Here is a 16,597-nt window from a genome sequence, read left to right as displayed (position 1 = left end):
GCAGCAAACTCCTCTGTCCTTGGTAGTCGGCGTGTGGGGTCCTTCCCGCGACTGCTTTCCTTCAGGATGAGGGCCAGCTCCCTTTTGTGTCACAAATGATGAGACTTCCAGACCTCGCCTCACTCTCTAGATTTCACGGACCTAGAGACCTGGCCGTTCTTTGAGACATTCTTGAAACCCCGAGTGGCTCCTTTGCCCATTCATCTCTCTCCACGTTCTTGGTACCCTCCAATGGTTTATACTCCCCCTGTGATCCTGTGTCTGAAGACTCACATCATATTCTAGATTGAAATTCTGTTGTTTGATGCTATTTATAGGTACGAACATGCTAATGATGATAAGAGCAGTTTGAAATCAGATCCAGAAGGGGAAAAAATTCATGCTGGACTCCTGAAAAAGTTAAACGAACTGGAATCTGACCTTACATTTAAAATGGGTAATTACTACTTTAATAAATCAGCTCTGAACTTTAGAAGGCCATTTTCAACTGGCTTAAGGAGAACGGGCTCCGTTTGGAGAAAACGGTTTAGTTCTTCCAGGGCAGTGAACGCCTGCCCTTCCCCTGCTGCAGCCACTCCAGGCATCCTGTCTCCTCAGAACCACTTTCCTCACCCCGCAGGGAGGCTCTTTGCGCATGGCCGAGCTGTTGTACAGACAAGCGGGCCGTGTCTGACCCGTGCCAGAGGACTCGGGAACCAAGCGGGTCTGTCATTTTCTCCCGCAGGCCCTGAGTATAAAAGCATGAAGAGCTGTATTTACATCGGCATGGCGAGTGACGACGTAGATATTTCTCAACTCGTGGAGACCATTGCAGTCACAGCCCGAGAAATTGAGGAAAACTCAAGGGTCTGTACAATGAATCAGGGTCTCATTCCTTTTCTGGGTTTTGCCCAGAAACAGGCTGGAGCCACAAAGGACAAAGTTACCCGCACAGATGTCTGTCTGTCCACTCTTTCCCAAGAGGTTTTCAATGCTTCCTGTGAGCTGGGCGTGGTGCCAGCATCAGGAATGCCATGTAGATCTGACAGGGTCCCTGCCCTCAGGGACCCCACAGGCCAGCGGGGGGATTGATGCACGTGGCCCAGTGAGGTGGTTGGTGCTCTGGTTAGAAGGTGGGGACAGCCAAGCATTCAGGAAGGCACACTTGCTGTTTGACAGGGTCCATAGAGACTTCCTGGGGGAAGCCGGGTCCTGAGTTGAATGAGACAGGTGTTTCTAGTAACAGAACTTCCGCCAATAACAGACGCGCTCCTACTGGCCAGCCTGGAGGACCAGGCTGGGAGGCTTAAAATTGGTTCTCCAAACCAGATATTCAGGTCATTAGAAATCACTCCAAAGGAGAGAAAAGGGTCCAAGCAAGACTGATCTGAGAGGAAAGAGACACGTGGCACATGATTCACTTTGGGTGGGTTGGAGGAGAAAAGGAAGTTTGAACTGGGGCTTATTTATTCACGGGTACACTTCTTGAAGTTTCTTCCAAACCCGACTGTCACTTCTGGCTCATGCCGTGCATGTAGAGCGGTGTGTCTATTTTCTGTTGATCTGACATTCAAATTGTAGGGACAATTATTTCTCCTCTGTGTTCCCTGGCTTATGAGGCTGGTCACCAAGATAAGTCTGCCTAGGCCTCTTTGAGCATTTCATCCTGATTTTTTTTTTTTTTTTACAGTGATGTTTTTAAAGTACAGAATTCTACTTGCTAACAGACTGTTGAAAACCGTCCCCAGTGCTTTGTTAATAGTTCTAGGTCCTGGGCAAGAGGCTAAGACAAGTAATGCCTTTCTTTCTTGTTCTTAACACAGCTTCTGGAAAACATGACAGAAGTGGTTCGGAAAGGAATTCAGGAAGCTCAGGTTCAGCTGCAGAAGGCCAGTGAGGAGCGCCTCCGGGAAGAGGTGAGTCCCCTGCATAGGCGCGGCTGGCTCGGGCTGGGAGCGGCCTGGACCAGGCGATGCTGAGCGTTTGTTCCGCAGGGCGTGTTGCGGCAGATCCCCGTTGTAGGATCCGTGCTGAATTGGTTCTCTCCGGTCCAGCCTTCACAGAAGGGAAGAACTTTCAACTTGACGGCAGGTAGGACGGACAGCCTCCTCCCAGATCTTACGTACCTCGGGTTTGACCATATGCCCTGGGCACCCACCCTAGTGCTGAGAAGCCTGTACACGTCCCCACTCTATCCCAGCACTGTGACTCTCGTCGTCCCTCTCCTGCCTGCACAGCCAAAATGGCTCGAAAGCAGGTACTCGTTGCCCCCAGCAGACTCCGCTTCCCGGAGTCCAAGGAGAATGTGTTCACGCAGCTGTTCAGACCCTCGAGACGGTGCGTCTTGGACATCATGGTTCAGTGTTGATGTTCCTTGCAGTGCTCACCAGTGTCGCCCAGCAACTGCCTTTGAAAGGGGCAGTTATGACTGGTCTGTCGCACTGGACCGCTGGGTTTCTGACCAGGCAGCTGGCAAATATTACCAGTTGCTGGGGTTTGGGGAAGATGATGTCAGCTACAGGATTTCTCCTTTCCTGTTCTACCAGGGACATAATGCCATCAACATGGGGCCCCTACCTTTGGTGACAATGTTGTCATAGGACAGCCAGAGATAATCTTTTAACCTGCCCCACCTCAGCCTTTAACCACGAGGCATCTGTGCCTCATTGGCTAAAGTACATGTCCCACCTGGGCCTGGCTCTCTAGGCATACTTGGGCCACACTGCTGGCGGAGTGTTTTCACGGGTATGTGGGATACCTGGGGAGACAGCAGCGGCGGGACTCATGAGCACAGCTGCAAGATGGCACTCCAGGAGCACTGACGTCCCGTCCCCACTGGTCTATGCAAGGCTATGTGGCTGGAGGAAGCTCATTAGGGAACAAGGCTGAGTGGGGGCATCGCGCAGGACAGCCTGTGCCAGAGCTCCCGCCCACCTCTGTCTCTTCCCGGCAGGCTCTCTCGAGTCCACAGAACACACGTATGTCTACAAAGTACAAGGGACAGGAGTAACACCACCTCAGACCCCATCAGGCAGTCGCACGAAACAGAGACTTCCAGGTACAGTACAGCGCCGTGTCTGAGTTACTAACACGAAAGGAAACTGGTCGTGTTTTCCCCTGGGAAAGTAGACTTTGGCCTCATGTAATGGTTTTCCCATTTGGTATCACCTGCATTTCTTGTTTTCTTGGTTCTTTAACCCAAAAGTCCTATTTCTCTTCAGATAAGCCCAGCTGTCCCTTCAAATAACCATTCCAGTAGCCTTGGAGGAATACCTCTGGAGCGCTCCAGAGGGGAAGTTAGGGTCTTGCAAGCTGGCATCACATTTGACCTGGTGTTTACTCTCCTGATTAAGATGACCTCGAAAGTTCCCAGCCTTGGGAGCATGTTAGTGTCACATCAACTCTCATTTCTTACCTCTGCGCTGAGTGTCTCAGAGCCAGTAATTCTGGGGATTTGGCTGAAGCAGTTAGAATTTAAAAAAGTGATCTCTTCTACAGAGAGCTTTGTTGTGGAAGTGCCCTTTACCAAACTTTTTCGTTCCATCTCTCTCTAGGCCAGAAGCCTTTTAAAAGGTCCCTAAGAGGTTCAGATGCTCTAAGTGAGACAAGCTCCGTCAGTCACATTGAAGACTTAGAAAAGATGGAGCACCTGTCTGAGGGGCCGAACAGGAGGCCCTGGAGGCTAACAGCCCTGAGCAGCACCCAGGAGCTCCCACCCCTCAGGAAGCCGAGCAGACTGGAAGCTTCCAGAACAGGACCCAGCGCCCAGAAGACGACCATCCACAGGTGGAAGAACCAGAAAGCTTAAGATAAAATTCAGTGTTTGGTTTGAGACTGTACTGAGTATTGTTTCAGGGAAGATGAAGTTATACTGAAAATGTGAACTGTGCCACATGCTGATACAAGAGAAATTACTGTTATTTGTGCTTAGCTGGGATTTTTGCACAAATATGTGCCTGAAAGCCAGGCTTTCTTGGAGGGTAATTGACTTGTCTAATTTTATGGGTACAGAGAACAACAACAACTGTTTCTGTCTACCCAACTGTAGTAATACATTCCTCCCCAACATACCATAAACACTTTTTATTCACAAAGAACACTCAGAATTTCAAGTGCCCGCCACTTGAAACACTTGCTCTTATCTGTGTAAACGTAAGTGTAAGAAGTTGCTAGGTTGCACATGGTAACTTTTCGGTAAGACAGCTTTCTTTAGACCTCTCTGGGTTCTGTTGGACTGCTGCAGACAAGACGGCATCGTTTGCCATCCATTTTAGTTGTTTAGTTTGATCAGGTTGCAGTATACAACTGGACTGTGTGGGCTTGAAGGAGGAGTTTCAGTGGGATTGTACACAAGTGTCAGAAGCCCTTTTCCACCATCCCCAACTGCTGCTTTCCCTCGAGACGTGAGGAAGGGCTGTGTCCACTCATGCTGTGGCAGGCTGGCTAGCAAGTTAGACAGGGCAGTGTGTCTGCGGCCGCCCTCTGCCGCAAATCCATTTCTCCCTTTATATACTATTTGTAAAAAAATTAAAGGACTCATCTATTAAGAGTAACTATAAAAACTCTCATTGACCATATGTATATGTATATTTTTAAATATTGGTAAAGCTTTTAAATTGGCACAGAAGAAGAAACTGTGCTTATTTCTATGTTTAATATCTGAAAACCCAGTGGATACTACTCTTAGGAATATAATGTTAAATATGCTGTAGGACCCAGTTAAATTCTAAAGTGAGTATACCTTTGACCTGTTTCACGTGGGAGCTTCATAGCTTCTGTTCCACTAGCAGCTCACCCCTTTGGGCCCAACTCAGAAACAGGAACCAGAAAAGTAATCTTCCTTAGGCCGACCACGCCAGACTACTGCTGAAGTCACTGGAAGCTGGCCCTTAATGACGGCCCGAGTCTGCGCTTCCACAAGTCTGGCTGCCCTTCCTTCACCACAGGCGACACCCAGTGCCTGCCAGGCCAGCAGAGCTGAGCTTGAGGGACCCTGAAATGGTGGGAGTTCACACTGCGTTTGTGGACTGAAGGACTGGAAGCCTTAGTTATACCACATTAAGCCAATAATTACACTCTGATTTGATGTGATTTCTGACTTTTGACTTTTGTCAAAATGTATTTTCCTTTTTCATTTTCTTTTTGGTGCAGATGATTAAACAAAGTCTTCCTTGTTTATTTGGTGCGATGAAGTACAGCAGATGGGGGGAGGGGAAATTATCACCTTTAACAAGATTAATTTTTAAATGTTTTTACATATAAATTGTTAAATTGGTTTTGCTGAAACAGAATTTCACCCTTGAGATACTATTTGAATGTTGGTTTCAATAAAGGTTCTCGAAATTGTTACCGGTGAGTTCACTTCATAAATATTACTATTAATCAGGCATGGTGACATCCTTTTGGACAGCAACTTCAAAAAAAATAAAGGTTTCTAAAAATATAACTTGCATAATAATCACAATTTGGACATTTTAATGAACTTACACCTTCGTATAACTCAAATTAAATTTAGCCTCATGAGAGATTATTTTAGAGGTAATTATATGGCTGTGAGATCAAACTCCGTTTGTCTTTCTGAACCTTTTACCTCATTCATATCTAGAAGTACATATCTCAGTTTTGGATTTCATGCTTCTAAAATATTTGGGGGCCAAAAAAACCCTCTGTGAGATGTATAAATTCTCACTGAACTTGAGTGCATTTTAAATGTTTTTTAAACAAAATTACCATCATTTTTCCTTTATTCACTAACTTGCAGAACTAGATATACCTAAGTAACTGGAGTAGCTGTTATAGGATAGTGAAGGCAGGTGGCTTCTCCTCTGCCCCTTATTACTGACCAAAAAAGGAAAGCTGGACGTCACCTTTTTAGAAAAGCAAAAAGTAAACCAGTGCCTTTGCCAAAATAAAGTTTTATTTTGAAAGTCACTTGAAAGACACTGAGTAAGGAAGGAGACCTAAGACTCAACGGATGTAGATTCCAAATTCACGTTCTCTCCAACCCCACCAGTGGTCTCTGTCTTGCCAAAAAGTTGCTTTCTTTGGTAATTCCTATTTTTAACTTCCTGGAGGAGAGATCTTTTCCCATAAACCATCTTCATTTTTTTTGTAGAGTAGAGCTTTATTTCCAGGAAACAGCGTCTTTGTTGGAGATGGGTATTTTTTTAAAAACATCAAGGTAGATCTAATATGTTCAACAAAGTGGGGGGGCTCGGCCAGAGGTGAAGTGGAAAGGTTCTGGAAAAACAAGATTTGGGGCATGAGAGAATAACCTTGCCCCTTTCCCTACTTTGATAAAGATGCCAAATGAAGTACTTTCGTGTTCCTTAAACATTAATCGGGATGTTCTCAGATCACTATATAAATATATATGAATTGAAACATTATATAAGAACTGAGGTATACTGGGTGAATGAGACAAAAGCAGTTGGTTGCTTACTGCTTCATCTATGCAGGTGTCTATCCAGGATATTACTCATCCCCAGTTGACACGGGAGTTAAATGGGACCTGTCAGTGGCATCCTAAAAATGAATACTACTCACTGAAGGAAAAGCAGCTATTATTTAGTCTAAACCTTTCTTTTTCTTACAGATGTGGAGACCAGGGTCCAGAGATTTAAGATTTGTTCAACCAGTAAATTCTCACCTCTAGTATTTCCTTATCATCTTGCTGCAACCAGAAATCCACATGTGGAAATGGTGTCCAGGAATACGGTCCTATTTGAAGTTGTTCTTTCTTTGCATCGTAAATACTAATCATCTGAAAAAGAACATTTCAAGGGTAGAATTTAAGGAATGCTATCAGCTTTTCGAACCCTCCCATTAAAGCAGGCACCGGTGTAGTCTAGCAGTTAAGGCATTTATCTGGATGATAAGCTGCTTTAAAATTTTGTCTAATAACAAAGCTGCTACTTACTGAATATTTCCAATTGTCTGGTACTGCACTGTGTGGGTAACATAAATTATTTTGTTTAGTCCTGACAACAATACTGCAGGAAGATGGCATTTTTCTCCCTTTGTGTGAAAGCCTGAGGCTCAGAGAGAGACGGGGCATAATGCCCACGGTCACATTTCCAGTAAGCAGCAGAGCTGGCCTCACACCCAGGTGTGTTTGACTGAAACCCATGTGCCTCTTTATACTAACGGATAATTAATTACCTTACAACTAAAAAAGTATACCATGCATGTTTCCCCATCAATATAATGGAAAAACAGCTTGTAAAAATGCTAATTTACCAAATGATCAATTCCCCAAATTCCCAAATTTGCCAATGGTCATTCTCAGCTTAACCAGCAACATTCTATTTTGGTAACTGAGATTGAAATATGTTCTGAATATTAGCTAAGTCAAGGCTATTGTGCTACTTGAGAACAGCAAAAGGAATCCTAAAAATGTTAAAGGACTGGCAAAACATTCTGAATCCAAACATTTTCCAATGAAAATGTCAGAATTTCATAAGTGATATTTCTTCTGCGTGCTCTGAATGCAATTTGTTTTTTATACTAAAAGCCTTTTTAAAGGATTGTTTCACCCATTCCTCAAATAGCCATGTAAGTCTTAGGTCTTTTTTCTAACTTTTAAAATTAAGATGTTATGTAATTTAAAAGCACCTAAGGCAATGAGACTTTCAAATTGATTTCATCATTCTTTTGGGTTCCAGCAAGTTGCTCTTCAGTGACTGGGTCCAGAGGAGTGTACTGTCCAAGGTGCAGGGGGAGAACCCTCTCTCCCCTACCAGGGTCTCCCTTTTTTGTAGGAACTTTACAGGAAAAATTTTTACAAAGTAAAAGGGGCTCATTCTCTACGAATCGGATGCTAGGGATTCACATTACTTCTCCCTACACCTTCCAGGCAGAGAACTGGGGTCTTGAGCTTATAACCTAAAAGCATTTGTTATTCGGGTCGGGGAGCGGGGCATGGAAGGGAGGGAGGGAGTGTGAGAGGGACAGGGAGACGGGTATGTGCTGGTCCCTGGAGATTTACAGTTTAAAGCAGCTGACATGAACTTTCCATTTCTAAGGTCTATAACACTTGAGGCTTTGGAGTTTGATGCCTTTTTACCCCTTAATCCCTTATCACAAAGATGACTCCAGACTCACCGGCCCTCCTGTTAAAGCTCGAGCAGCTCGCAGCTCCTCCTCTGGACCACGATCTGGGAAGGAGGCCCGGTACACCTCTGCGGTTCTAACATCAACAGCTGTGAGAGACGACAGGGTGACTGTGAGTTGACAAAAGACAAAAATGGAAAGTGTGCAGTCCTACATTTCTACCACCACACGTAACAAAACATGGATAAGTCTATCTCGGAGACACAACAGAATGGAAATTGAACAAAATTACTACTAAGTGCTGTAGCTTCCCCCTTCCGGGAAAGGGAAGACTCAGTCTTTTAGCCAAGCATCTCACTGAAAATATTGCTGAGGTCTGAGCTGCACTAGGTAAGACTTCGAGAAGTGGCCCCGTGTGGGAAGTGTGCCCTCTCTCCAGGCAAATATGTGGCAAGGCTCCCTGGCCAGCCCTGTGACCAAACACATCTGCGAGTTGCTGGGGGGAAAAGGGAGGCTGTAGGCTGTGATCACGGCCAAATCAGGTGTTTTTGTTTGTTATCATTTCTACAAAGTATTTCAGATATATACAAAGGTATAGAGAATAAAATAACGAATACCTTTGTACCCACCACCCAGCTAAATAAAATACTACAGACATGGTAGAAGCCCTCTGCAAATACAGCCAATTTCATCCTACTATATCCTTGGGGGGCCGTCACAGGAGGGAAGGTGGTTCTGGGTTTTCTTCAGCCTGATAGTTTTACACTTTATCTTTATAGGATCCTTGTTCTCAATTAAAACCTTACTTGGCTCCCTATGTATAAGATTCAAATGCCCCGCCCATCCCAGCTGGCCACCTTGGGAGAGCAGAGTGCAACTCAGCACTGTCTATACTTGATATTCGCTACCCTGTTTTCTCTTCCCAGTCTTAGGAGGTGGACAGTGGACAGTTTCTCTATTTTGTAGACAGTGGTTAGAGAAGGTAAGCTACTTGCCCAGGATCCCCCAGCAAACACAGAGGGGAGCCAGGATTTGAACCTAAGGCTGTGACACACTGACGACAGCAGGCCCACTAGTTTGCGGAATCGGCCTTTAACTGGAGCCTGCCTTATCAGCCTGTGACCAGCCCCCAGCCCTCAAATAAACACATTACTTACCAATGCCATAAATTATTGGAAAGTGGTTTTCATTTTCCTCCCGGTCATTTAATTCTAACAAATAAAAAAAACTTTTTTAAGATCCAATTTTTAAGAAATACTAAATGTTTTCATTTTGTATTAACAGAGGCCAAGAAGGAACCTCACACATACACACAAAAAAAACAAAAACAAACAAAAAACCCACACACAATGAAAGGGACAGTTTTCCTGTTTACCCACTGAGTCCCAGAGCACTTGAATTTATACTGAACAATCTGTCGCTTCGGGTTAGTGCCTCCCAGCCATCTATACACTTGGCAGTCTGCCACACAAGGTGGCAGCTCCTCTCTGGGGTCTGGTCCCTTCTCTTGCCTGGGAGTACAGAGAAGGCTTCTAAAAATCCCAAGGAAGAAAAGATGCATTGCGCTGAAGTGGGTTAGCATATCAACTGAGGCTGAACAGGGAAGGAGCAGAAGGCCATTCTAGCAGAGGGGAAAAGCCAGAACAAAAGTCAGCGAAGCACTGACAAGCTGTGTCTTCTATGACAGGTAACTGATGCTACGTCCAGCTTTAGGGAGAAGGGCGAAACATTCCTGAAATCTACTGCTTGGTTTTAGGAAAGATGGCAGAACTTACCTGTCACACATAATGTCACTAAGTGAATGTCATCTTCTTGTCTGTCAAATTCACCTACAATTAGAATTTTAAAAATGGATATCAAGAAACTTCCTTTAATTAGCAGAACATATGCTGAGTGAGTCAAGAAGGGGACAGAGGGAGAGAAGCCAGCTAAGCCCTCTCTGTTCCACTACCCTTTCGGCCAAACCAGGCCCGTCTATCACTGACATCACAGAACCGAGCCCTGCCTGCCAAGGGACAGCCATGTTCCTAGCCTCAAGGAAACTACGACCAAGGCTTTCCATTTTTCTCTCTATTCTGAGAAGTTTGGGAGGACAAACTGACTCATAAGATTTTTACTCTTCTTTTTCGAAGTAATTTTTTGCAGATTATCAGAGTCTAAAAAGTTTTTGATCATTGTAAAAAATTTGGAAAAATTTTTTCCAAATATAAAGAGTAATAGATTTTTAATGGTAGAGCTTTTAATGCCCATAATCCTAGCAGTTGACATGCAATGTATTTTCTTCTATATTTTTCTGTGCACAGCTAAGCTCATAACATGTATGCAGTTTTATATCCCAATTTTTGTACATATGTATTTTCTCATGGAATTCAACCTCTTCATAAGCATTATTTTTTAACGGCTACATAACTATTCTACTAACAGACATTAAATTATTTCCAATCTTTGGGCATAAATCTCTGTGCATATTTCAGATTATTTTCTTAGAACAGATTCCCTGAAGGGGAATTACTGGGTCAAAGGACATGAATCTTTTTCAGACTTCGTCACGATGCCAAATCGCTTTCCCAATAGGTAACACCAACGTATATCCCAGTACCGTGTGACCACCCGCCCACCTCACTGCCTCATGATAAATTAACACAAAACATCTTCTCTTTTAAATATTTGTTAATTGAATAGAGAAAAAGTGGTATCAGTGTTTTCACTCTCTACTATTAAAATGGACATTTCTTCCCAGAAGGTGGTTCGATTTTTGCACAATTCAGAGCATGGAATGCGTCAACGGCTATTATAAAAGAAAATCTTGCCCCCGTCCCATTAGCCCCTAAAAATTTAGCTCTATGCTATTCGATCTTTATATGAGATTCCACGCTGAACGGTTTACACTGCTCCAGGCAGGTGTGCCCCTCTTTGGTTATGTCCCAACTGGGACTTTTATCCAAGCAAAAATAGGTACAAATTTTTATCAAGTTTGGGGAAAAAACAGTGAACTTACTAAGAAGTTGATGAGTAAGTTTTTGTGACAACTGCCTATCGTCACTGAAGCCGCCCACGAGGTGCACTTCCAGCCTGGCAAAGAGACGGGACGGTGGTCAGAGGCCAGCACAACACGGTGACAGTGTGCACTAGTTTAGCTTTGAGTCGTAGTTCTCAGCTTCTGTGAGCCCTCACTCTGTGGCAGGGCCTCTGGGCCTTGTTTGTGCCATGGCACATACAGAACACACCCGTGTGGCACCCAGGGGTAAACGGTGAGGCTGCCAAGGCCGGGCAAGCTTCTGGGGACCCTGCCCAGGATGGCTGAGCAGATCTGTATCTTAACACAAATATGATGCAGAGGGTGGGGGACCACTCTGGAAGAATATGGCTCTATCACACCATTTACACACCCAAAGCAGGTACCTCCAAAACTTCTTAAATGTCTCTGCCTAAGAAGTACATGAGTACAGGAGTGGGAGGGCACAAGGGTGCCCTGAGTCCAGGCCCGTTCTGTGGCGGGCTGAGGTGGACGTTCCACAGGTGACGTTGTCTCTGCTACTGCCACCTTTCCTGAGGGAGGATTATCATCTCCATCCGTCAGAGAAGGAAACTGGGTCTCTTTCTAAGGCATGTGCTTATCCACTGTGCTCCCTGGAACTTTGGCCGCCCGAGACAGAAAACAGTGTTCCTGGAGCTTGATGAGTTTGGGAAACCTGCCCACTGTGAGCGAGCCCTCCCTCAAAGAACTAAGATGCATATCAGCACAGAGAAGCTCTAAGATGTCCTACAACTGAAAACTCTAACTTTGTTTACCCCTGTGTTTCCCACGCCCATGAGTCTACTAACCGCCTCTCCACAGCCTGTAATAACCTGGAGATCAGTGCTTGGGAAAGTGTAGCCGTATTTCATGCTACCTTCTACTGACAGACAAAATCTTCCTGAGGAATGAACTGGAATCTTCTATGGAAGCAGCAGACCACGAAGCATCGAGTGGCCTCAGATGAACATTAAAAGGTAAAGGGAGCTGTGATCACTGTGGCTTTGCTCAACATTGGGCTACTACAGGTTTGCCTTCTGAATCCTTGTTGTAACAAACTCTCCAGAATGACCAAATCAGTTCTGCAAACAGACAGGACTGTCCCACAACCATGTTCCTAGAACCACGGAGTGGGGCCGTGGCTGGGTCTGGCTATGCACTCTGTGGGGCCCAGAGCAAAATGAAAAGGCTGCACAGGTCACACGCTCATGAAGCTGGCCTAGTCTGTGTCACTGACGCAGGCAGAAACAGAATTAAACTTTAAAATGATCTGTGTTACACTAGTGAAACTCTTGACAGAGGCTTTTTTTAAATCCCTGGCATTCTAAGAACTTGTATATGACTGGACTAGTAGTACATTCAGTGGCTACCTCAGACTTCAGATAAAGTGACAGCAAAGGCTACAAAGTGTGCTTCATGAGAAAGGAGAGGGTTGGGGTATGAGCACGGATCAGGCCACTGTCGTAGGTCTACCACCAACTAGCTGGGTGACTGTGGGTCAGCTGAGTTTGCCAGCAGCTGTGAAATGGAGGGCTGCATGTCCTGTACCTGGGGAGACAGTCAGAGGCCGTGGTGAAACCACTGATGTGCTGACACTGAAACCTGCACCCCGGGGCCCCCCACCACCCCCTGGGTTCTTCCCTGCCTCATTGTCCTCCATAGTCCTGTCCACCACTTAACTTCCTACTTTGCTTACTAAATGAACGGCTCGGAGGCAGGTTTGTGTCTACTCTGTTTGCTATGTCCTTGGCACCTAGAGCAAGTTCTTGCTCACAGGAAGCTTTCGACAAATAACTGCTAAAGGAATGAATGAATGAAGGTACCACATCTGGGGTATAATAAAGCAACGTCCAACACATGAACATCTTAAAGTACATTACTGAAAATAAAGCTCCAGGTTCAAGGCCAAACCTGCCATTTAAAATCCAGCACTATTTCCCTGCCTGTACGGGTAACCCATTCATTCACTCAACGACTGAGAAGGAGCCATGCTGTGTCGAGTTCTGCTCCAGGGGAACAAGACAGCCACTGTGGGGTGGTGACATTCTATGTTGCTATAATAGCTTCCACAGCCATTTCCTCTACGCAAGGGAGCAAAGTTCCTGATAAAAAAAGAGCAGCGTGGAGCTCACCTTCCACATTGAGCTTGGTCGGAAAAGGATTTTATGGAGTTCATGATCAAGGGGACCTCAGCTTTGGTGTCGGTTCCATCACAGTGTGTCAGGCAGGTAGCTCCGTTACCTGAGGAACAAGGGTGAAATGACTCGTGTTATTCCCAATGAGAACTCAGTAAGTAAAAACCACGTCTGCTCCTGTCCGATTGGAGGACCATCTCGTCTTTGAATATCCTGTAAGCAGAAAGAATAGAACCGTCTGTGCTCCCCGGCCAACCCGTTCTGATCAGGGCAACAGGGAGGTACCATGCAGACCAGAGAAAAGGTAAGTGGAGTCAGGTTTCAAATCGGCCACCAGGACACTCAAATCGAGAAATTAATGGTCCCAAATGTTGAGTCAATTTAAGTAATGGTTTCCTTCATCTCTCTCACCATACCTGTGTGCCTCAGGACCACAATGTGACAAGTAGTGGCATCATCAGAACCCAGAATGGAGATGGATCCTGTTTAAAAAAGAAATAAAATAAAATATCCAATAGCCTTTTGGGATAATGCCCAATTCACTGCTTCCTAACCTACCATCCTTTGGGGAGGTCACTGCAAGCTCTCTTTGCTGAACATACAGAAGGCCCTGGGGTCCCACTTGCTGAACAGACTGACCTCTGAGAAGTCTGGCTCTTTCCTGTTTAATTAAAAAAAAATAAAATAGTGATGGAAATTAGTGAGAATTGAGTAACTAGAGGTGGAGAGAGCCAAAGTGTGTCCTAATTGGGAAATACACGCTTCTAGGTCTGAGGTGCGTGTGTTATTTGACAGAAAAGCTAAAATAAAAAGGCGGCAGTAACTACCATGTAAAACAATGCGAAAAAAAAAAACAATGAAATTCTATTTTTTTAACCTATAAAACGAGATTTTAGTGCCTATAAAAGAAGATGCAAAAATTCTTTTTCACAGTTCTTTACTAAAGACTAGGACGCTTCACAATTTTACAGTTGTAAAGAGAATCAGATTATATGGACTAGTGGGCTGGTGGCCCAGAAACCACATCCCTTCTTTACTTTCTTTAAAGAAGAGGGGTTAAGACTTTTTTTTTCTATCCCCTAGTAATCTAGTAAGCCCACTTTTGGAATTCTGTAAGGAGGAAATAACCCAAAATGCAACAAACCCTGTGTTACATAGGATGGCAAAAAGCTGAGAACAGCAACAAAAAAGTAAATTATGCAGAACCAATTCACAACTACTAACTGCACGGTCATGGAAAATAAAGACTATAGAAAATGGCTTTGAAATAAAAACTGAAAAGCAAAATAAAAAGTAAAAAAAAAAAAATGTAAGCTATAAATATACTGTTAATACAACAATGCTGAAATGTTGCTACACCCAGGGAAAAATACTGAAAGAAAATTCACCAATATAAGCATAGTCGTATTAGAACACAAGTGATTTAACTGGTGTCTTTTCTCTATTCTCTAAATCTTCTGTGACATAGTAATGTTATTATTAAAGTAGAAAACCAAAAAGAAGCAAATCTATGAAAAGGATATGTTAATATTAGGTGTGAACATGTTGTCTAATTGAATATTTTAATAAATTCTTATGAAGTAAGCCTGGGGAAGAAAATAACTCAGGTGGTTAAATTCTTGAATGAAAACTGAATTATACATTTTTTTTTCAAAATGTCAAGTTGATACAACCCTAAAATGTATCATAATTTCTTTCTTACTTGCAACAAATAAACTCCTCAATGAACAAAATCTTATCCAAACATGTAAATAGAGAGTATGCATGCACTGTCTAGACAGAGTAACGTTGTTATAGTCTTACACAGGCCTCTCACCATTTCTCATAATTGGTGCAAACTTAGGTTAGTGCTCAAACTGAAACGGGTGTAAGAAAACATAATCATCAGCTTTATGAGTTATACAGTATTTTCTTTTTAAAAACTTCCATTAATTGGAAGCAAAGCAGCAATGAGAATAGATAAGCCCTTCAGTTTAAGAAAGGAAGGAAGGATTCAGTGAGCTGCAGCAAAGTTAGATGGGTCTGGCAGCTCTGCCCGCTGCAGGAGGCACTGTGAGAGAGGTGGCGGACCGGTCCACTCACAGAGCAGCTCAGTCTGTGAGCGCTCGCCACGCATGCCGCTTCCCACCTCGCCTCAATTCAAAATAACATTAGGAGTTCAGAATTTCCTTTTTATTATTCCTTTAATACTTACCAGTTTCTCTGTTCTTTTGGGGGTGGGAGAGGGAGGGAGTAAAGGCAAATTTTTACTGCTCATTTTCACTACTAGGTCACCACCCAAAAGCAAAGCTACTTATGAGAGATGACTATCACTTCATACCCAAGACCAAAAATTACATCTTTTTTTGACACAGCTCCTACTAATTCCCAAAGAAACAGAAGAATAAATTATCAGAAGAGATAATGCCACAAAGTGAAAATGGTATGTCACTCTGGTCTCCCACTTTCAGAAATGAAAAAAGTTTAGCCAAAGTTCTCCTGTGAGAAAACATGTAGTCCTACTTTATAAACTCACATCCTTTCTGAAATGAAAGTAGCCCCAGCCTTCTCAACTTTTGATATTCTCTGGCCACTGAAACTCACTGAAAAACCTCTTTTCCATCAGTGTCTCCGTGCTACCCCTCACCCTCATTTCCTAATTCCTATTCAATGGCACTGTTCTCTTAACCCAGGGGTCAGCGAACGTTTTTCAGGAAGGGGCCAGATAGTAAATATTTTGGGCATTACAGGCTGTGCATTGTACCGTGAAAGCAGCCCAGACCATGTAAACAAATGGCTGTGTTTGTGTCCCCAAAAACGTTATTTATGGGTGACACCAAAATCTGCATTTCATGTAATTTCACAGTCACAAAATATTACTCTTTCGATCTTTCTCTCAGCATTTAAAAATGTAAATACCATTCTCAATTCACGGGCCATCCACAAACAGGATTTGGCCTGTGGCTACAGTCTGTTGCCCCCAGTGTCAGCCAATCACCTAGCGATGCCCTTGAGGAAGATGATGGATCCCAGATCCCTTAGCCCTGCTGCTACTTTCTGTCGGTTCTTCCTTCAAAAACAGGAGCGCAGGTGTGGCAGTGCTTCGTGAACTGCACAGTGCCGTGTGAAACAGTACTATTAACAGGTATGGCTCTCAAACTGACCATTCTTTTCTACTCCCATGTGTGCTGTCTTATTTCGGTCCTTCTTGATCTCACATCTCAGTTCCTGCCATAGAATTTATGAGTGGAAGAAAGGGAGCAAGACAATGCTGGCCTTGGAGTCCCCTGCCTTTCACTGAGTGACCTTGGGCATGCTCCTATCTCCCCCCTTTGGAAATGGGGAAGCTGGTGGCCACTTCTCAGGCTGTGTGAGGATTAACTGAGAGCAGGTTAGTAGGGGGTGGCTGTCACCATTCCCCATCCATTTCTTTGAC

General features: G+C 44.1%; 2 protein-coding genes across 4 annotated transcripts in view; one reads left to right on the top strand and one right to left on the bottom strand.

Moving 5' to 3' along the window:
• The window catches only part of PDXDC1 (pyridoxal dependent decarboxylase domain containing 1), a 43,090-nt gene extending 37,762 nt beyond the window's left edge, over positions 1–5,328 (top strand). Inside the window, 7 exon segments of the mRNA XM_039885394.1 lie at positions 318–436; positions 725–846; positions 1,803–1,895; positions 1,974–2,070; positions 2,933–3,037; positions 3,534–3,641; positions 3,644–5,328. Coding sequence (XP_039741328.1) covers positions 318–436; positions 725–846; positions 1,803–1,895; positions 1,974–2,070; positions 2,933–3,037; positions 3,534–3,641; positions 3,644–3,792 — 793 coding nt within the window. The 3' untranslated portion in view covers positions 3,793–5,328.
• Positions 5,329–5,874: 546 nt separating this feature from the next.
• NTAN1 (N-terminal asparagine amidase) overlaps positions 5,875–16,597 on the bottom strand; it is a 13,782-nt gene continuing 3,059 nt past the window's right edge. Inside the window, exons 2-10 of one of the 3 annotated variants that reach the window (XM_039885395.1) lie at positions 13,741–13,843; positions 13,599–13,664; positions 13,180–13,288; positions 11,030–11,103; positions 9,807–9,860; positions 9,189–9,242; positions 8,083–8,180; positions 6,629–6,742; positions 5,875–6,219 (exon numbers count right to left, since the gene is read on the bottom strand). In XM_039885395.1, the coding sequence (XP_039741329.1) occupies positions 6,040–6,219; positions 6,629–6,742; positions 8,083–8,180; positions 9,189–9,242; positions 9,807–9,860; positions 11,030–11,103; positions 13,180–13,288; positions 13,599–13,664; positions 13,741–13,843 (852 nt within the window). In that variant the 3' untranslated portion in view covers positions 5,875–6,039. The remainder of the gene's footprint in view (positions 6,220–6,628; positions 6,743–8,082; positions 8,181–9,188; positions 9,243–9,806; positions 9,861–11,029; positions 11,104–13,179; positions 13,289–13,598; positions 13,665–13,740; positions 13,844–16,597) is intronic. The other 2 variants (XM_039885396.1, XM_039885397.1) reach the window with 2 other exon arrangements.

This window comes from Pteropus medius, unplaced genomic scaffold, assembly GCF_902729225.1.
Source record: "Pteropus medius unplaced genomic scaffold, Ma_sr-lr_union100, whole genome shotgun sequence".
NCBI lineage: Eukaryota > Metazoa > Chordata > Mammalia > Chiroptera > Pteropodidae > Pteropus > Pteropus medius.
This window is presented reverse-complemented; position numbering and strand designations above follow the sequence as displayed.